This window comes from Hyperoodon ampullatus (genome assembly GCF_949752795.1).
Source record: "Hyperoodon ampullatus genome assembly, chromosome: 3".
In the NCBI taxonomy this organism is placed as follows: domain Eukaryota; kingdom Metazoa; phylum Chordata; class Mammalia; order Artiodactyla; family Ziphiidae; genus Hyperoodon; species Hyperoodon ampullatus.
The window spans coordinates 25,797,348-25,819,857 of NC_136916.1; the positions used below are offsets into that span (position 1 = coordinate 25,797,348).

At 41.4% G+C, this 22,510-nt stretch overlaps 1 protein-coding gene across 1 annotated transcript in view; it reads right to left on the bottom strand.

Annotated features, from left to right (window-relative positions):
• Positions 1-16,599, bottom strand: part of NET1 (neuroepithelial cell transforming 1) — a gene marked incomplete at its 5' end in the record, with an annotated part of 53,067 nt that extends 36,468 nt beyond the window's left edge. Inside the window, 2 exons of the mRNA XM_079699661.1 lie at positions 855-921; positions 16,342-16,599. Of these exons, the coding sequence (XP_079555787.1) occupies positions 855-921; positions 16,342-16,469 (195 nt within the window). The remainder of the gene's footprint in view (positions 1-854; positions 922-16,341) is intronic.
• Positions 16,600-22,510: the final 5,911 nt, after the last annotated feature.

The window sequence follows — 22,510 nt, forward strand, 5'->3', positions numbered from 1 at the left end:
AAGTTTAGCTTCTTCAACTAGTAAGGGAACAGGACCAAGATGAAAAAAGTTTGAAAGGAAAATGTGGAACTGCATTAAAAACAGGAGACTCTTACCATGAATGCTTTACTGACCACTTAATGTATGTAAATGCTATTATTCACAAAAATCTCGAACAGGAGTCCCCAACAGAAAAACAAATTAAATACAAATGAAATGGCACATCATCAATACATGCACACATAGGTAAAGTTTGGCAAACTAGAGGCAGAATCGTTTTTGCTATTTCCCCCAAATAAGAAGAGCATAAGAATCATGTTCTATTTGTACGTACTTTATTTATATGAGTATTGTGAAGTAATGAGTATTTAATTATAAAACCCCCCAATTTTCTGGTGTCACTTTGCACAAGATTAGATGCCTCTGTAAAGTTTCATTCTAAAAATAATGGAGTCCCTCTATACTAAGATGACTAATAAAAGAAATGATTCATTCATTATATATATTATCTACAAGCATTTTTATATTTTTCAACCAAGAAAAAAGCTGTTAGAGTGTGTGCATAAAAATAGCCTCACGTTTCATTAATATAGTCTCTTAATTTTAACACGGGTAGGGATGAGAGAAAGAATTGCATAGAGTTAAAAATGAATAGATCTGATACTTTTCAAAATATATTTTATATTTAATTGAAATAAAAATTTCTTTCAGTTTGTTAGCAGAAAAGAATTAAATTAGGCTGCCAAAGATGGTGATAGAAACTCTGTACTTCAAGGTTTTCAGAGAGGTACAGACAACTGAGCTGTACACCAGACTGAAACACAACCCAGGAATTAACTAATGTCTTGAAATAAAAAACCTAGGTGTCTACTCACCAAAGTGAAGTCCCAATGGGGGCCAGGTGTTAAAAATGTGAAGGAGCTACCTCTCTGAAGGGAATATCTGTTAACAGAAAATTCAAACAATAAATACACTGAGAGTAACTTCAGTAAAATAAAGCACTAGACAGATAAAAAGCTATCTTCTTCATAGTTTCAAAACTGTTCAAAGTAGCCTTATTAGTCATTCAATTGTAGAAATAAGAGGAAGGATATGTAAAAAAAAAACCCACAAAAAGTAAAAAATCAGGGTATAGGTTCTGGTCACTTTCAGAAACTTTACAAAAATGAAAGGACCTATATAAAATTAGTGAACAGATTAAGAGTACTTAAAGAAAATAATTCAAAACAAGTAGAGTTTATTCTAGGAACATACACATGGCTCAATAATATGAAATATATTTATACAATATACTGCACTAATAGGTTAAATAAAAAACAGTAAATGATGCAAAAAATTACTTGATAAAATTCAGCATTCATGCTTACTATTTTAAAAATAAGAATAAAAGAATACTCTTAACATAATAAAACCTAAATGCATTTATTTTATATTTCATGTTTAAATCTCTTCCATGTACTGATTTTAAAAAAATTATGATTTAATAAACCAAATAAAAAGCTTTGAATAACTATATCTGAGACAAAGGTCTCAAGTAAGATTAAAATTTGACTAGGATTTTGTTCTTTACTACTAAGTTACACATTTTTATTCTGTGTCATCTTGTCATTCAATGTAAAGAAACAAAAGAATCCTTATGACAAAAATCTGTCTTCACTTTTATAAAATATAAACTTTTATGTTTATAAAACATGTAGAAAATCACAAAACATAGCTAGCATAGGAAATAAATTTTATAAACTATACTTATGAGAAAAGCAAAGGCTATTTATTCAGAGCTTGCTACGGCAAGGGAGATGGCCACCATCACTTGCGTAAGGCAGGCTGAGTAATGAGAAAGCTTTACAGTGGAAAACAGGGAAGGCTTCAGGTGTACCCTGACTGGCAGGGGGAAGCTGTAGGCAGGCTAACTAGGACTAGGGCATCCTATGTGATTTACTGGGTGCAGATTTGATTTGCTCTAGTTGGTTTTAAGTTGGAAGCAAGGACAAAATTTAGGGAAGCTGGCAGTTACTGATCAAGTCCTGGCCATCTGGGGCCGATTATTACAGAAGTTACTGCGCTTAGCTTCCTGCACTGTCAGGCCACTGTCCACTTGTATATTCTGTCTCTCACCCTTGACCCTCATAAGGGGTCTATAAGTTACAGAAAACCACAGATGGCTGTTATTTCTACAAATAGTTAGAAGCTTAAATCAAACACAGGGGCTTTTATAGTTTTCTAAGCTAAATATAAAGCAGAAGTTTATTTGACAAGGAACACAAGTGAAAATGGCTACAAGGAGAAAGAGGATAGCAAAATGGCTTCAAAGAAGAATTAATATTAACTAATACTAAAGCTGAATCAAAGAGAAATAGCAATTAGCAAAGCATACAAGAGGGCTTTCCTGGTGGCACAGTGGTTGAGAGTCCGCCTGCTGATGCAGGGCACGCGGGTTCGTGCCCCGGTAGGGGAAGATCCCATATGCCGCAGAGCGGCTGGGCCCGTGAGCCATGGCCGCTGAGCCTGCGCGTCTGGAGGCTGTGCTCCGCAACGGGAGAGGCCACGAGAGTTAGAGGCCCACGTACTGCAAAAAAAAAAAAAAAAAAAAAGCAAGCATACAAGAGCCAGGAAGGCTCTGTGGGGAAAAGGAATAGTACAGGTTAAGGGGGAGTGAACTGAATTATATTCAGGAAACTGCAAGTAGTTCCTTATGTTTGAGTATCAAAAGAAATAAAAAAGGGCTAGATCATGATAAAAGGCCTCACATACAATCCTTAAAGGGTATGGACTTGATCTTCAATATGTACGGCAACTGTCAGCAATTGAGTTCTAAGAAACAAGAAGGCTGGATTGGAGGAAGGCCACACTGGTCAGGTAGACAAGTTAAGAGGCAGTTCCAATATTGCTTACAACAGATGGTAAGGGGCAGAGGGACAGCAGCAAGGTTAGAGAGGAAAAGCAGACCAGAGAGAGGGCTCAATGGCATCACTGGATGGAGAATTCTCCTTTTCCTCCATAGGCCTGTTCAGTTACTATTAAGGTTCCTGACATAGCGAAATAGGATGACACTAATAATAATTAGAAACAGATGTACAAAGATCTTAAGATATTTAAAGCAAACATTTCCTAAATAATTACTTGGAGCTCAAATAAATTTTTGAGGGCCTCTTTAGTGGAGCAGAATAACCTAAGGAACTGATGATTTCTTGCCGCTGCAGAAAAGTCAAGCAACAATGAAGAAAATAGCATGATTTTTGATAAAACACTAAGACATCAGCAATAAATTATAATTCATATGACTAAAGAATACACGGGGGGCTTCCCTGGTGGCACAGTGGTTGAGAATCTGCCTGCCAGTGCAGGGGACACGGGTTCGAGCCCTGGTCTGGGAAGATACCACATGCTGCAGAGCAACTAAGCCCGTGTGCCACAACTACTGAACCTGCGCTCTAGAGCCCGCGTGCCACAACTATTGAAGCTTGCGTGCCTAGAGCCTGTGCTCTGCAACAAGAGAAGCCACCGCAATGAGAAGCCCCCCCACTACAACGAAGAGTAGCCCCAGCTCGCCACAACTCGAGAAGAGCCCGCACACAGCAACGAAGACCCAATGCAGCCAAAAATAAAAATAAATAAATAAATCAGAAAAAAAGAATACATGGATATAGTATTATAGTATACATAGATAATATCAATAATATTATAGGCAAATGCCAAAAGATTACAGGGAAAACAGGACCTTCATACCTTATGAGTCCGTAGAGCACACTTTTTAAAAAACACTGCTCTAGGTAAGTGCTATCACATACTACACAGTTAAAAAGAGCCACCAGTAGGGACTGGGTTGAGAAGCAACAATTATGATTTTTCAGATTATTTTTAATGTAATAAAATATTCATTACAAAGTAGTAATCATAGTGGCACTTAAAATAGTCAATAAACACTTCCTTTCAGGTATAAGACAAGTATTAAGGAGAACACAAAACCAAAGCTATTCATTTCTTTATTCCCTAGAATTGTCCATACTGACCTCAGAATGAATTTGATGTTTGAAAGCTGGAAAGAATTAGCTGTTCGGAATTTTAAACAGGTCAACAAACTGGAAAAATATTTCCAATCAGATGGCAAGATTCTTTCCAGCACCAGTTGTAATCAGCTTTACAGTAATGCTATTTTTTCCTATTTCAATACAAGTACCTATTTATTTTGAAAACTCATGTAAAACAGGAACCCAAAAAACAAATTGTGCCCTGAAAGCATGTGAGTCAGTGCCAGCTTTCAAAAATCTCGGAAAGATATATAGTCATTTTTTTCACAGGGGTCAGACTCAAAATGTAACACAGCTATTTTAAATCCTTGTGGGAAAAATTTTTGATTTCATAAAACATTAAAAATGGCCTTTCTAGAAGGTACCCAGTACAGTCCATTTAAAAGGGAGCTCAAAGGCTGAAATAAGAAGTGACACTTCTTCATCTTTTCAAGAATTTTTGTCCAATCCCCTTTCTTCATATATCCAAATAATTATAACATTTAAAGCATAAAGTAAACTAATACCTAAAGGAACTAGCTTGGTATATTAATTGTGTTTCCTATTAACCCCACTGTGATTATTCCTTGGCCTCTAACACATTTCCTTTTGTATCATTTGCTGTGTTTTCAAACTCTTATTTTTACACTAAACTAAATTTAGTCTAAACAAAGCGTAATTAAAATGGCAAAGTTGATGTTCAAAAGAAAATCATCCTGTTATTTCATTCTTAAACCAAATTGTATTTTCAGAGATTATGACTTGTGTCACTACCCTCCTCTATCATGGCAGGTAATTAAGAGCTGAATTGGATTTATAATGGCAGATTTATAAATGGCAACATTTTCATAAAGTGGACCAGACAATATAAGTGACTATTCTAATTAAAAAGGAAAATAAACCACAAAAATATAAAGATACTGGCTTATATTAAGATAGGTATTTAAGGTTTTACAATGAAAATAACCAAAATGAGTAAGCAAAGTAATATTTTTTAAAAAGCAAGCAAAATAGAAGGGCTAATGATAGGAGTATAGCAGAGTAGGTCATTGAAATTAGCAAAAAAGAAGACTTGAGGCATAGGGGCATTTGAAATATGACAAAGTATAATTGAAAAGTTTTTGGGATGCCTCCAGATCTGTTAAGAAAAATTACTTCCTATGTGAAGACAAGAAAGAACACAGTAGTACTGATATGCAGCTGTTGGGTGCAACTCAAACACATTTCTCAGCCTGATTACAAACAACTATACGTAACTCACAGATAGCTAAATTAAAAATGTAATCTGTAAATGCCAAGGGTACCATGAATGCATCAATCTTATAGAATGAATGGTGTAACTATTCTTTATAGATAACATTTGTTGGTATTTGGGGTGCTGAACTACTCAGGGTCTCAAGTGCTTTGCAAATTAGACAAACAATGACAAAATTCACTTATTTGGGTCTAATATCTGAGGAAGCTGACATCTCCTACTGTTTTGACTGCTTAGCATCTTAAGGGATTGTCTCCTCTCCACTTCAGAAAGAGCCTGGTGGAGCTGATAATCATGTAGACTATCTCCTCTACCACACTGGGGTTTTCTCACCTGTATCTGAGAGTCCCAAATAACAGATACATCTTGGAACATCCCTAGTCCAGAACACAGCTGAGCATCTAGAAACCAGCATGCACACACACATTCCAGACATCACAACGTCCTACACTAAAGCTCAAGACTATCATTCAACGCCTTTGCGTTACGAATTTCTAATATACTTATCAGGTTGCCTTGCCCACAGCATCAGATTCAGGAGAGAGGGTACAGGGGATAATGCCAGCAGCAAGTAATAGTGAGGGAAGAGAAAAATATCTAAAAGCTACTTTGTTAAAAATCTAGTAGCCTTTGGAAAACAGTTTGGCAATTCCTTAAAAAGTTAAACATAAGCCTACCATATGACTCAGCAATTCCAGTTCTAGGAATCTACCCAAGAGAAATGAAAACGTATGTCCACACAAAGACTTGTATGTAAATGTTCACAGCAGCATTATCCATAATAGTGAAAACTGGAAACAATTCAAATCTCCAGCAACTGGTAAATGGAGTAACAAAATGTGGAATATCCATTTCATATTATGGAATACTATTTAGCAGTAAAATGGAATGAAATACTGATACATGTCATAATATGGACAAACTGCAAAACATGCAAATGCAAAAGGTTATATATTGTAAAATTCTATTTATATGAGATGTCCAGAAATAGACATTTATAGACATGGAAAGCAGATTAGTGGCTGCCTAGGTCTGGGGGTAGGAGCAAGGACAAACTGCAAACAAACCTGAGGGAGTATTCGGGATGATGAATGTTCTAACAGTGAACTGTGTCTATAAATTTACTAATCATCAATGAATTGCACACTTACAATGGGTGAATGTCATGATACGCAAATTATATCTCAATAAAACTGTTAAAAAGTACAGTCATTTCAATGTGGGAGGAAATAGCCTTAGGAGCTAGTGGGGGCATCCTTTTATTTTCAGCAACTCTTAATATAAATAGTAATAATAATGACAATCCGGGATTATCAAGGATTGGCTCAATTTGTGTTTATATGCTCTAATTTAGTTTTTTTAATGTTTTGAAAAATAGTCCACCCAAGAAGTTAAATTCCCTTAAAGGCAACAGGAGGGCTTCCCTGGTGGTGCAGTGGTTGAGTCTGCCTGCCAATGCAGGGGACACGGGTTCGAGCCCTGGTCTGGGAAGATCCCACATGCCGCGGAGCAGCTGGGCCCGTGAGCCACAACTACTGAGCCTGCGCGTCTGGAGCCTGTGTTCCGCAACGAGAGGCCGCGACAGTGAGAGGCCCGCGCAGCGCGATGACGAGTGGCCCCCGCTTGCCACAACTAGAGAAAGCCCTCGCACAGAAATGAAGACCCAACACAGCCTACAATAAATAAATAAATAAATAAATTTATTAAAAAAAAAAAATAAATTCCCTTAAAGGCAACAGGAGGGCTTCCCTGGTGGTGCAGTGGTTGAGTCTGCCTGCCGATGCAGGGGACATGGGTTCGTGCCCCGGTCCGGGAAGATCCCACGTGCTGTGGAGCGGCTAGGCCCGTGAGTCATGGCCACTGAGCCTGCGCTCCGCAACGGGAGATGCCACAACAGAGAGAGGCCCGCGTACCGCAAAAAAAAAAAAGGCAACAGGAATCCTCAGCTCTAAGTTAACAGAACAGCTAGCTTGGCTTAAGAATATACCTTTAACCCTGGATGTCCATTCTACAAATTCATCAGTTTCACTAGGACAACAAAAGTCAAAGATCTAGCATTGGGGGCTTCCCTGGTGGCGCAGTGGTTGAGAGTCCGCCTGCTGATGCAGGGGACACGGGTTTGTGCCCCGGTCCGGGAAGATCCCACATGCCGCGGAGCGGCTGGGCCCGTGAGCCATGGCCGCTGAGCCTGTGCGTCCGGAGCCTGTGCTCCGCAACAGGAGAGGCCACAACAGTGAGAGGCCCGCGTACCGCAGAAAAAAAAAAAAAAAAAAGATCTAGCATTGTACTGTTACCAACTATACTGTACCACCTCTACAAAAACTGACAACAGAGCTAATTGCTAAATATTCCTTGATAGAGGGTAAGTAAGTTATAGCTCTAGTGCTTCCTGCAGAAAACGAAAATAATGACACTTAAGAATTCTGGAGTATTTGCTGTGTCTAGGTACTATCCTAATATTTTACTTGAATCATCTACCATAATTTTCACAACCTTATGAGACAGATAACTATATGAAGTGAGATTTAAAGAAATTAATCACAGCCTTATGAGATAGATACTACTAATGAGCTAGACACTATGAAGTGAGACTTAACAGAGATTAAGTCCTCAAGAGCAAGAGTTTGAACCCAAGGAGTCTGACTGTAAAGCCTAAACTCTTTAAACACTAATGTTTTATTTGGCTGTGAGTCACAGTCTCAAAGAGTGTACATTCCCAGAGAAAATAATTAGCTGAGTCAAAGCTGGGGCTAGAACAAACTCAGTGTCAGGAAAACTGGGCCAGAAAAGCAAGCCGCCTTCTGAGCTATGGGACGCGTGGTGGGGCTTAGGGCTGCCTGAGGACAAGACCCTGGTCTATTACTACCCAGAACAAAAAGAGAGGGACGGTGGCGCAGGGGTTAAGACTCCATGCTCCCAATGCAGGGGGCCTGGGTTCGATCCCTGGTCAGGGAACTAGATCCCACATGAATGCCACAACTAAGGAGCCCACCTGCCGCAACAAAGACCCAGTACAAATTAATTAATTAATTAAATGAAATAAAATAATAACTAAATAAAAATTTTAAAAAACAAAAAGAGAGGGACAGAAGAGGAAAAAGGAGCAAGAGGCCTGCCATGTAAGAGGCAGCCGCACAGAAAGCTTACACCCCAGTGGATTCCAGATGTCTCCACTATTTTCTCCCTAATTATCTTGCCCCTGCCATATCCTATAGTAGTCATCACACACATTATGTTCAAAAAAATTTTTTTACCTCAGTGTGAAGCAATCCCCCGTATCAATATTTAGCAGAGGCAAATCAGCTTAATAATCCGTTATTTAACTTAGTACAGATTTAAAACAGTAAGCCATCTCTCCTAGGCTCTGCACATCCTAGCCATTTCTACTCCCTGCTCATTCTCTAGGCTAGCCAGTTTCTTGCCTGGATGGCTGGGATTAATAATTAGCAACGGATGTGGCTGGAAATGAGCTCCAACCACGTGGGTAGGTTGACTAAAGGGCAGGCCCTGTAAACAGTAATATGCATGCAAATGTGTGCACACACACACACACACACACACACACACACACGCTGCCTAGTTTCACTTTGAATTCCTGACCACAAATTTCAAGTGATCCTCAGTTCTGCTCAGCAATGCTATTAGACTTCCCTTGTCATTTCCTCACCTACCCTCTGAAATAACTATTTCAAACCTTTCTCTCTTTACTCTTCCAATACTCCTTCCCCACCCCCACCTCACTAACAGCTTTGACTCTGCACCTTATTATATTATATCCCACATATTTACACTGTCCAGTCTACCAACCATAGACCTTTTCTTCTCTCTTGTTATAGTGGATAAGCTCTATTATTTAAGGCCAAGCCCTCCACTTGTACACTGGGTCATATATCCTTGGTTCTCTACTCTTAAAAGCAGCCAGAGACAAAGAATAAGAATTAGATATTAAATATAAATGAATCAAGTGTAACAATACAAATTCCAGGGGAATATCCCTTCTGAATAAGGGAAAATGGCCAGTGTAATAAGGTTGTCTTGAGGAAAAGCAATTGTGTGATCAATCAGGTTGTAAACCAAATTAGCTTTGCAGAGAACAATATTTTTACTTCAGAGAATGACTAACAGATAAACTGTCATTCGGACTTGAGTATTTTGCGGACATTTATCTATAATGAAGTATTGCTGCTGCCAATGATAAAAATTTGAGCTTTCAAATGAAAATTAGAATTGTTTGAAAACTGTACCCATCACTATGAGTCTGGCATCCTCCCAATACTTAAAAGCTTTCACATGAGATTGGTGGTACTAATAATTGTGATTTTCTGATAGCATGTAACAGTATGTATCAACCTTCAGAAGATCTGCTTAACTCCCTGTGCCAATATTTTCCAAATGAAAAATGCATAATGTCACAAAATCAAGGATGGGTAAAATAGATCTATTCAAAGTTTTAACAGACCAATGGATTTTAATGTAACAGAGAATGAAAAGTTCATTGCTATGGCTTCAGATTCTAAATTGCAGCCACCTGTTAAGAAACTACCACTTTTCAAGCTCTGGTGTATTATCAAAGAATATCCTCAATTATCTGAAAAGCCTCTTAAAGTACCCATGCCTTACTGAACTGAAAATCTATGTCAGGGCAGATTTCCTTTATCTACTAATATACTTCATTCTTTATATACTTCAACTTTATACACTGCAACACATTATATACAAGGTGATATAAGAATCCAGCCCTCCTCTGTTAAGCTAGATTATCAGTGATGTCAAACTTATAGAACTGCTACCCTAGAGGAAACCTGCACAGATACACAGAGGAAATGTACCAAAAACAACAACAAAAAAGAAACTAAAAACCAAATATACTGTATACAATATACCAAATAAACTCCATCTGAATTATGAAGAGATTTTAAAAACTATTATAGCTAATGATATTTCATTGTATAAAAGTATAATGTATTTAATTTTCTCATTTTTTCTAAACTTTTTACTATAAAAATGTGTTGTGATATACTTCCTTGTACATACATCTACATATGCTATGCAACTGCTTTCTTAAGCTCAATCCCTATAATTGCTTGGTTTAAATATACACTTTATTAAAATGTTGTTTTATCTACCAGATTTCGCTCCAATATACATGCAGTGAGAGTACCAGAAGGAAAGGAGAGAAAGGAGCAGAGAAAAATATTTGAAGAAATAATGGAGCAGCGGAGCGGTGCGAGGAGGAGGCAGAGGAGGGAGCCCTCGAGGGAGCGTCTGCCTGGCACCGATCCCCTCGCCACAATGCCCGAGCTGCCATCATGGCTGCCACTGGAGGAGGAGCAGAACATGGCTCTACATTCAATACTTTGCAATAAACAATAATGGAAAAGAATCTGAAAAAGAATATATATGTATATATGTATAACTGAATCATTTTGCTGTATACCAGAAACTAACACAACTTGTAAATCAACTATACTTCAATTAAAAAAAAAAAGACAACCCACAGAATAGGAGAACGTATCTACCTGCAAACAATGTATCTGGTAAGGGACTTGTATCCAGAATAAAGAGTTCTTATATCTTAATAATAAAAAAATATAAATAACCCAATTTTAAAAATGGGCAAAGGATGGCTCACTAAAATTGGCCACATGATTCTATTCATGTGAAATGTCCAGAAGAGGGAAATTCACAGAGATAAAGTAGATTAGAGGTTGGGGTAAAGCAAGAAAGGAGTGTTGGGGAGGGGGATGAATAACTAAAGGGTACGGGTTTTCATTCTGAGGTGAAGAAAATGTTCTACAATTGCCTGGTGATGGTTGCACACGTCTGTGAATCTATAGGACAACAATGAATTATACACCTCAAATGGGTGAAACTACAGTATGTGAACACTGTTTTTAAAAAAGGTGATATTTTCCTTTTCCTGTATGTTTTTTGTCTTTCAAATTAGTGTACAGTGAGTTTGTCTAGAAAAAGTTTTAATATTTACCTTGTCATATACATCAATCTTTTTCCTTATGATTTCTGGATCTGATGTTATGCTTAAACAGTTGTGTCTTGCCCCACTATTAATTCACACTATCTTGTCACACTTCACATGTTCTTGTAGATGATCTTACATCCTCTCCCTCCAAGGTTCTTCTAACTTCATTACTCTCCTCATGCTGCCTTTGCCACCACCCTTTTCTCAGCTGACACCATTTCCAACCTCACACAAAAAACAGAACCCTGGTGGGAAAGCCCTCAAATTCCTGCTTACAACATACCCCATCCCCCAAACTTACCTAGCTCTTAACCAGGCTAGATTCTCTACCCTTAATTTGGATTCCACCCTTTTCTGCCTTGCTGGTCACTTGTTTCATCATCTCTTCTCTCTTGTCTCTTCAACCTCTCCCTGTACTTGCTTATTCCCCGCCGCCCCCACCCCATATCAAGTTTACCCCTTCTTAAGATTCTACCCCACAAGCTTGCGTTGCCTCCATTATTCTTTCTTGCTCTCCAGTTGCAGAGAGAGTTCTTGAAAGTGGAACCCACACTGAGCATGTCAAGTTCTCCTATCTCATTGCCAGCCATCAGATTCAAACACTCATCTAGGCTACTGCAGATAGAGTACCCACCAATTCATCATCTTCACTTGGGGATTTTTAACTTGGTATCCATAGTTGGGCTGCAAGGGTCCACAAATCTGAAATTTTATGTATATGAGCACTTTTTAGGGAATAGTCTTCCCAAGATTTCCTGTCATGGCATACAAGGTCCCTTCATGATGTGACTCTTCTTCAGTATAATCTCTCATCACTACCTCCTCTGGGTCTGAGTCCTCTCTCCTACACAACTAGCGTCAAGCCACAGTGAACTAGTTATGATATCTAGAACTCATCATGCTCATTTGCTTAAGGGCCTTTTAACATTTAACATCCTTCCCCCATATGACGTCACCCATTTACACCTATGTTCTAAACTGGTCCTCCAAGACTCGGGGATTACTACAGGGAATCATTTCCTGTCCTCTCCAGTCAGGGTAAGTTCTCCTTTTATTTGCATCTATGGCATCATATATATACAGCTATAGTAACTGTTGTCATACACTATTATAATTATTAACTTTCTTCCCTATACCGTTATAAGTTCTTCCAGAGTAAGGACAGTATTTTCCATCTCCATACTCCTAGTGTCTAACGCTCACATATTTCCAGAACAAATCACACCTCAGTCTCTTCTCAATCCACTACAAATATTCTAAATTCAATATTTTAACTGTTTCATGGAAACTATCCAAGGTTAATGGTCTTTTCATTCCTTATCTAACTAAACTTTCCAGTCCTTCCTTATAAGTCACATTTGACATAGTTTACCATGTCCTCTCTCAAAATCCTTTCTTCCATTTGGTGTCCTGGATCCTGAGCTCACTTGGCTCTTTCTTACCTCACCAGCTGCTCCTCTGAGCATCATCATTACCCCGACCTTTAAATGTGGGAGTGTCTCATGGTTAAGTCCCCAATCTCTTCATTTTTTAAAATAAATTTATTTATTAATTTATTTATTTTTGGCCACGTTGGGTCTTCATTGCTGCACGTGGGCTTTCTCTAGTTGCGGGGAGCAGGGGCTACTCTACCTTGCAGTGCGTAGGCTTCTCATTGTGGTGGCTTCTCTTGTTGTGGAGCATGGGCTCTAGGCGCGTGGGCTTCAGAAGTTGTGGCATGCTGGCTCTAGAGCGCTGGCTTAGTAATTGTGGCACACAGGCTTAGCTGCTCCACAGCATGTGGGGATCTTCCCAGACGAGGGCTCGAACCCGTGTCCCCTGCATTGGCAGGTGGATTCTTTTTTTTTTTTTTTTTTTTTTTGCGATACACGGGCCTCTCACCGTTGTGGCCTCTCCCGTTGCGGAGCACAGGCTCCGGACGCGCAGGCTCAGCGGCCATGGCTCACGGGCCCAGCCGCTCCGCGGCACGTGGGATCCTCCCGGACCGGGGCACGAACCCGCGTCCCCTGCATCAGCAGGCGGACTCTCAACCACTGCGCCACCAGGGAAGCCCCGGCAGGTGGATTCTTAACCACTGTGCCACCAGGGAGGCCCCCCAATCTCTTCTTTATTCAGACTCACTATATAGATGACTTCGCAATGCTGTGATTTCAAGTCTGCTTGCTGACAACCCCCCAATTTATACCTGGTTACACAGATGCATTCACTTTATGAAATTTCACTGAGCAAAAAACACTTATGATTCATGTCCTCTTTCATTCGGCTGTTATACTTCAATAAAGCATTTTTTTAAATTTTTATTTTTTATTTATTTATTTTTTTTGCGGTACGCGGGCCTCACACTGTTGTGGCCTCTCCCGTTGCGGAGCACAGGCTCCGGACGCGTAGGCTTAGCGGCCATGGCTCACGGGCCCAGCTGCTCCGCGGCATGTGGGATCTTCCCAGACCGGGGCATGAACCCGTGTCCCCTGCATCGGCAGGCGGACTCTCAACCACTGCGCCACCAGGGAAGCCCCAGCATTTTTTTTTTTAAAGAGAAAAAAGCAGAAAAAAGAGAAAAGAAAAAGGAAAAAAGAAACTGGTGTGATGAACTCCTTAATAAGAGTCTTATAACATATCCCAAGGCAAACTTCTCCCTAGGTCTTTCCTTTGTAGGAACATGGAAACCCATTCTTCCGGTGCTCAGACCAAAAACCTTGGAATCATTCTTCATTCCTCTATTTCTCTTAACTCCACATTTAATCCATCTGCAAACCCTGTCAGCTCTCCTTTAAAAATACATCCCAAATATGAATATTTTCCACCACATCTACCACTCAGATGTCTCAACTGCAACAGCCTTAGCTGGTCTCCCGGATTCTATCCTTGCCACATAACAAAGCGATCCTTTTAAAAGACAGATCACATAATTTCCTACTGCTTCCCAACCACGGATTCAAATTTAAAGTCCTTTTGGCAGTCAACCATATACTATCCGATCTGGCCCCAGCCATCTCTCCGACCTCATTGTCTACCTTTCTGCCCTTTGTTTCACTCCACTCTAGTGACCCTGGCTTCTCTGCAGTCCTTGAACATACCATATAGGATTCTACTTGCACTTACTGCCTTTCTCCCCAAATATTCACATGGCTTTGTTCCTTAATTTCTTCAGATCTCTGCTTAAATATCATCGCTATCGTCAGAGAGGCTTTTCCTTGTGATGTTTTAAAAACAGCAACATGACCCTCTCCTTATCTCTATCCCCCTTAGTATGCCTCTTCACAGCATGACCACCTGATATTTTATTATTTATTTCATTATTGTCTTTCCTCCCCAAGCAGACTTTAAGCTTCAGGAGAGCAGGGAGTTCATCTGTTCACCAGAATTCCCAGTATCTAAAACAATGTCTGGCACTAGGCAGGTGCAATGAATTTAACACTGCCCCACTTGATGTTTTTGAAATTCTATGTTCATTTTCCCTTAACTAGGCTTTCCCGATTCTTTCCCGATTCTCCTATTTCTCAGTCTCAGAGATGATGACATTTCTCTCTCTGCTCTTTCACTTCTTAAAATAGGCTGTAATCAGTATAAAAGTTTCAGGCAAGGGTTATCGTAAACTTCAAAATAAAAATCAATATCTAATGAAAAAGATACTGTTCTCTCTGCATGATAACTTACAATAAGTTTATAAATGCCTTGTCCATGAAAGTAAGGTGTTTTCCTTTCTCTCAAAAAGGGATTGGCGGACCTCCCCGGTGGTTCAGTGGTTAGGAATCTGCCTGCCAGTGCAGGGGACACAGGTTCGATCCCTGGTCCGGGAAGATTCCACATGCCGCGGAGCAACTAAGCCTGTGTGCCACAACTACTGAGCCTGCACTCTAGGGCCTCTGAGCCACAACTACTGAGCCCACGCACTGCAACTAATGAAGGCTATGCGCTCTAGGGCCCATGCTCCGCAAGAAGAGAAGCCACCGCAGTGAGAGGTCCGTGCACCTCAATGAAGAGTAACCCCTGCTCGCTGCAACTAGAGAAAGCCTGCACGCAGCAACCAAGACGCAGCCAAAAATAATTTAAAAAAAAAAGGGGGATTGGCACATCCAGGCATGACTGTAATGTAAATTATGTAAGGAACTGTAGTTTATCTCAAGTAATAATGTGAAGTGGTCCACATTGCTTCTGAAAAGATGGAGATGTGGAATTATAGATAAAAATCGACAAATAACAGTTAACATTTGTTGAGAGCTCTCTGTGTACAGGGTTACACACATGAGCTCACTGAATTTCACAACTTACAGGAAGTGGGTACTATTACAATCCCATTTGACGGATGACCACTTCAGGGATGTAAAGTCCAATCGCCAGTCACTGGAAACCCACTCCCTGCAAAACCGTGAGGGGAAAGCCACACCTTTAGCACTTTTTCACCCTCTCCTCTTGCAGACACAGCCTCTGAAACCCTCGGCTACTGTCCTTCCTTTGCAGACACACGGGACAGAATGTGAAATGTGTCAACAGCTAAAAAGTCGGCGACCATCCTCTTCGCTCTCTTTACCCAGGAGGCTGGGGCCGTGAGCTGCGCTGAGCCCCGACTTGGCCAAGGCTCCAAAGGAGGGACTCTGACCTCGGCAAAACTTTTCATATTAATGCTCGTTTTTAGGTTAAAAGTTTGCTGTCTGGTATAAGTCCTCTGGCTCCAGGGACGATTCCTGTCCTCCGACCCAGCAGTTCCCCGCGGGCATTTAGGAACCTTCCCAATTCCAGCCCGAAACCTGCCGGAAGTTTAGAGGATCTCCAAGGCCCACTGAGGGAGGTGGGGGAGGGGGAGGGGAGGAGACTGGAGGGAGGGGGCAGGGGAGAGGTAGGAAGGAGTGGGAAAAGGAAATAAAGGACGAGGGAGAAGATGATAGAAAGAGGGGTAGGAGGGTGAGAGGAGGGGGAAGAGGAGGAGGAAGGAAAAGAAGGGGGAGGAGAAGGAAAAAGAGGGGGGAGAAGGGGGAGGGGGGAGAAGAGGGAGGGGGAGAAGGGGGAGGAGAGTAGGCAGCCCGGCCCTCCCCTCCCCTGCCCCTCCCCTCCTCCCACCCCCTCCCCAGCCTCGGACCCGATGCTAGGGGTCCCCAGGCGCCGCCGCCCCCAGCGCTCACCTGCCGTCTGGCCCCGGCCCGGGGGTGTCGGCCGAAGGCTCTGCGGCGCCGCCCGCGCTGAGTCCCGAAGCCCGGCGGCTTCGCCTCCGCGGCCGGCTCTGCTCCTGGGCCGCCAGCTCGGGCTCCATGGCGTGAAGGGGGCGGCACGGTGGCCGGGTGCCCGGGAGGCCCGTTGGGAGCCGCACGGCGCCCGACCGCTTCGGCCCGGTGAAGGGTTCCTGTCAGGAGGGCGCCGCCACCGCCGCCTCCGCCGCAGCCATCGCCATCTTCCGGGGTTTGAAAATGGCGGCCGCGCGGCGACCAGCCAATCAGGAGACGGCGCTCGGTTGCTAGGAAACGTGGAGTCCCGCCCCTCTCCTCCTACCTCCAGGCGCTTAACTTCATAGAAGCTGGAAGGGGAGGGTAGTCGAGGGGGTCGCCCTGCTGAAAACGCGTGACCTGGGATTTAGTTTTGACTTCATTCCTAAATCCCCAAAGCCCGATTAGTAGTTCACAGTTCATTAGGACTTTCACCACAAGCCAAGGCAAATTGGAAGCATTTTAGATCTTTCTTAGCATGTGGGGAGAGGTTGAAAGTAAAATGAGGTTTGCACACGCTGAATTATTCATGTGAGATAAATCCCTGGTCACCTAAGGTATTGGAAAAATGTGTTCTCAGGGCTGTCTCTAGGAAACCAGTAAATCTGATTATGAGACCTCCTGTCTCCAGAGCAGAAGAGAGTCCAAGTGCCTTCATCCTCTAATTATAAGAAGGCACTACAGCAAGTAAAGGACCTTCTCAAATAAAAAGGAAAATTGTTAAATAGCACATTCTTTGGTTTAAAATACTGCTTTCTTTATGTCAAAGGCTTTAAAAATCACCCCCCCTTTCACACTCTGATTCCCTTTCTGGGAATCTATCCTAAGAAATAAAATTGTATATACATTGAAGGGTGGCAATATATGCCACCCCCAAACATGCCGCTTTGGCAGGAGGATTATTTTTAGCTGCAGGCACTTGAAGAACACCAGGCGCAAGAAGGGCCTTCTGACCTCTCCCTTTCTCCATGAAAGCAGGAGATAAATCTCCCCTGTGATAGCGGCCCTCCCCATATCAGGAGGATGGGGGGAGTCAGGGACAGAGAATTCTCTACAAACAGAACTTGTTTAAGTAACTCTTATCTTCCTTTGGTCTCCCCGTGTATTTTACTTACTCTTCCACAATTCCCTCTCATTGTCCAACCTCTTACATAAGCACTAAGGTTTTGCTCCTTCTTTGGGTTTTTATTTTCCTATGGAGGCTCCTCTGTACATGTAAAAATCTGTTTGCTTTTCTCCTGTTAATTCAAATTCTGTCTTTTTTTTTTTTTTTTTTTGCGGTACGCGGGCCTCTCACTGTTGTGGCCTCTCCCGTTGCGGAGCACAGGCTCCGGACATGCAGGCTCAGCGGCCATGACTCACGGGCCCAGCAGCTCCGCGGCATGTGGGATCTTCCCGGACCGGGGCACGAACCCGTGTCCCCTGCATCGGCAGGCGGACTCTCAACCACTGTGCCACCAGGGAAGCCGAAGCTTGACCTAACTTTTTTTTTTTTTTTTTTTTTTTTTTTTGGTGGTACGCGGGCCTCTCACTGTTGTGGCCTCTCCCGTTGTGGAGCACAGGCTCCAGACGCGCAGGCTCAACGGCCATGGCTCATGGGCCCAGCCGCTCTGCGGCATGTGGGATCTTCCTGGCCCGGGGCACGAACCCGTGTCCCCTGCATCAGCAGGCGGACTCTCAACCACTGCGCCACCAGGGAAGCCCTCTTGACCTAACTTTTAAGATCAAATCCACAAATGGCAGAGAAACGTGCCCAAAGCCAGGTGCTACAGGAAAGAATATTAACTCAGTTTTCAGAGCCATTTTGATTGAACTTCCATTTTTTCCATGTGTTCTCTGTTGGTCACTTAAACCGTAAGAGACACTCTTTATGCTTTACAGACAGGTACTTTTCAAGTTACCTTCTTAGATGTTGCTTTAGATTTCTTTGTGGAATAGCCCCCTCTTCTTTCTCTTAATATTCTAATCATCTTGAATGTTTAACTAGAGCATGGGCATTGCTCAGCAAAAAATGAAACTCTCCATTTATTTAGTGCTCCTCGTTTTGTACACTTGTTTTCGGTGGTTAAATGGAAGCGCATTGTGTGGGAAGAGACAATGTCAAATGATTTCTCAATAAAATTCTCATTATCTCCTTAATTATAGAGCAGGAAACTTGTGCTTTCTTGAGAGTATAACTGAGGTCATTTATTATGAAGTCATGAAAGATTCAGGATTTACTGTGGTTTTCCATTAACTTCTCTTTTGATATGCTTTTCCTTCTGCCAACTGTAGAATTATTACTTTTCTAACATATGGCTATTTGGAGAGTGCTGACATAAAAAGGAAGCATTTTAAACCATAAATAGTTTTAGAAATTACAGTATAAAAGTACAAAATAAGTCATTTCTGACTTGTTCCTCCTTGTTTATTTTAAATAAAATCAGGCACACTAAGAACAGATGGCAAAAACTGATAAGTGGTAGCCTGAACATGTTTAAAGAGGGGAGAAAGTGCCTGGACTCTCCAAAACTAGAGCATCCTGGGGCAGAATTTCTAATCCTTTGTGTGTTTTAAAAGTGGTCACCTGGGGCTCCCCTGGTGGCACAGTGGTTGAGAGTCCGCCTGCCAATGCAGGGGACACGGGTTCGTGCCCCGGTCCGGGAAGATCCCACATGCCGCGGAGCGGCTGGGCCCGTGAGCCATGGCCGTTGAGCCTGTGCGTCCGGAGCCTGTGCTCCGCAACGGGAGAGGCCACAGCAGTGAGAGGCCCGCGTACTGCAAAAAAAAAAAAAAAAAAAAAAAGTGGTCACCTGGATCCTACTACAGACCTATTGAAACAAGGTCCAGTGGCCTCGAGACATATATATTGAAACAGCTCCTCAAGTGGTTTTGTTGCCCCCTGAAAACTGAGGGAGAATCAGCGTCCAGAGCCATTTAATGTTAGTCAAATGCACTTCAGTGAACAGAGCACAACAAATAACACAATTTTTTGGCTTAGAGTCATCTCAGATTACGTGTGGCGTATTTTGTTTAAAACTAGGAAACTTATGCTCTATGACCCCTTAGAGAAGAGGTGAGCAGACTTGGGCCAAAGGGCCCCTCAGGCACTACCTGTTGTCTCTGTACGTCACTGCGCTGGCACAGGTGGGCGGCTGTGACTGAGGTCTGGCCCTTCACAGAAAAAATGTGCCAACCCTATTTATAGTATTTTGAATTTAAAAATTTTGATGCCTAAAGAAGAAACACTGGAGGTGTGTGGATCCCCAGGATCCTAGATAATTAAGATTTTACCCTGTGGTTTAACAAGTAGTTATTTCTGGCCAATTATAGTTTGAGAAATTGTGTGTGTGTGTGAGTGTGTGTTTAGGAGGGTGGTAGAAAGAACGGCAGTATGAAGCAGCGACTCACACTCTACATTTCCTCACAAATTCCAGGCCAGCCATATTGGGTTTCTTCTCTATATGAACCATTTTAAAGGTATTAACTAAATTACCTATAATTCAACATATATGTTGTCACTGTTTCTCAAGTGTTTTAATTTCATCCACTATAAGAAATATGTTTTAGGGATGTCCCTGGCAGTACAGTGGTTACAACTCCACACTTCCACTGCACAGGGCATGGGTTTGATCCCTGGTCAGGGAACAAGACACCACGTGCCACACAGCATGGCCAAAAAATGAACAACAACAACGATGTGATTAAACCAGCCAAGATGACTAAATATAATACCACAAAAACTCAAAAAAAAAAGAAAAGAGATATGTTGTATATTGTAGTCCAGTACACACAAATTCATACATACTGAAACAGAAATTTCAGAAAACATTTACCCTAATTATGTGTAATACAATCTGATATCTTCTGTTTCATTTAATAAAGAATTCTGGTTGCAGCCCATTAAGTTTATTTTATAATACACCCATGGATTATTGCATGCAGCTTGAGAAACATATCATTGAGTGATGCAAATAAGCAGGGCAATCCCTGCAGCATCACCTGTTTCGTGTTTCTCCTTTTCCTCACAGGACCTAGGTTGTGAGAGATGTTCCCCTCCTGCCCGTGCAGACCTTACGCTTCCCCTAGTCTTCATCATCTCATCTTATTTTCTTTCTCTTCTTAATTTAGTCTTAACAATTTTCCTGCTTGACTTATTTTGCCTTTTTTTATGCTAAAAATTTTAGAAATTGTAACTGGTATAAAATCAGAAGTCTTACTCTAAAAACAAATAAAACTGCTGCTTTATTGCCTTTAATAGTTCAGTAGGGAAGAAAATAATTAGACCCAGGGAAATGTACAACATTAAGAGAGTCTAAAAGCTTTTTTAAAAAACCATTTAGTTTTCTGACCTTCAAAAGAATAAAATGAAATTGGTCTCTTTTCTACATTTCACTAATAACCATCACATTCTGAAAGTGTTTAATATGTTTCCTGTTCTCCATCAATTAGAAATAGTATTTTCCATATAATGTGATTTTAAAATATTTGCAAACATTCACATGTGTGATTGTTTTATATAGTCAATGGGGAAAACGTTTTCACAGGGAACATTTATTAACATTTTTTTTAACTCTTAAAGGATTGAAACACTTTCTGCGTGTGATACAAGCAGGTGGTTAATAGTTTTTTCTCCTCATGTGCCTCCACCTTTAGTTCTTTCCTTCCTTCCCTGTGAGAAGTAAAGCTGAGCATTTTGTAAGAGAAATGAGCAATTATAATAGATTTATAGGAAGTTAAATCAGAAGAGGACTTTCTTCAATGTACCTTCCTCTGTCTTAAGAGATGATTTTTCAGGCAGTGTTAAAGCTTTGATATTTAGGTGTAGTGAAGGAAAATATGTAAGTTGGCTCTTTGTGAACCTGCAGTCTCTTCTCTACAGTGTGATCATGGTTTTAACCACATGGCTTTATGGGAGCTGTGTCGCTTTTGTGTAAATTGAATTATCTGTCACCCTGTGCTGTGAGCTAACATGTTCAGCCTTACCTGCCACATCAGTCAGCAAAGATTATGGAATCTTTTTAAAAAATTAAGTCATGCCTTGTTTTTATAAAGTTATTACTCTGATATTTTTCTCCTAATCCTAATTAGGGATATAGACCAACACTTAGCAAACTCAAAAGTCTTTTAATGAAATACCCCAAATTTTATATTTTATTCCCCCTTATTAAAGTTACCCCCCCAAAACAAATCAAAGGAAAGCTATGCTGATAAACATGTGAGCCCCTTACCCCTTAAGAAACGGTGTCTTTTCTGCAGGAGGTGCTGAAGTGCTGATTGCACAGTTTGGACAGACAACCAAATTGGATAGGAAAAACCAAGAAGCTCCTATTTCTAAAGATGTTCCAGTGTCAACGAATGCTAAAAGGGCAAGGAAACGAGAGACATCTTCAGTCAAAACTGTTCCAAGGGCTGAGCCACCTGTGAAGAAATCTCCACAAAAACAGAGGGTTAATATAGTAAAAGGCAATCAGAATCCCAGAATCAGAAAGCAGCCACAACCTGGTAAGAAATTTCTCTTCCTATAAATTTCAACACCGTAATACAGACTAATTGAGATTTTAAGATAGCATATTGAAACAGTATAAGATCAGTTGAAATCTGTCACGTTCTTATGGTCTTCTTTAGGTCAGACACTGACAGGACAAGTAACTTGGTTTCCCATTGTGAATAAATTAGAAAGTGCAAAGATTCATACCTTCACAAAATAGACCCTACTTTTCATCTTGCAGAAAGCCTGAACATGAACTGTTTAGCAGAGTTAAAGTATAAATGGCCTTTTTTATGACTAAATTCACAAGCAAGTAGCATCTGGCAGTATTTTTCTGGACCATAATCAGTTATAAAAAGGAGATTATAAGTTTGTCCAGAGGGAACTGTAAAGACATGGTTCAAAGCAGTCAGTAATCCCGAATCCTGTATTTCGTTTGTTTTTTTGTTTTTTGGGGTTTTTTTGTGGTATGCGGGCCTCTCACTGCTGTGGCCTCTCCGGTTGCGGAGCACAGGCTCCGGACGCGCAGGCTCAGCGGCCATGGCTCACGGGCCCAGCCGCTCGGCAGCATGTGAGATCTTCCTGGACCGGGGCACGAACCTGCGTCCCCTGCATCGGCAG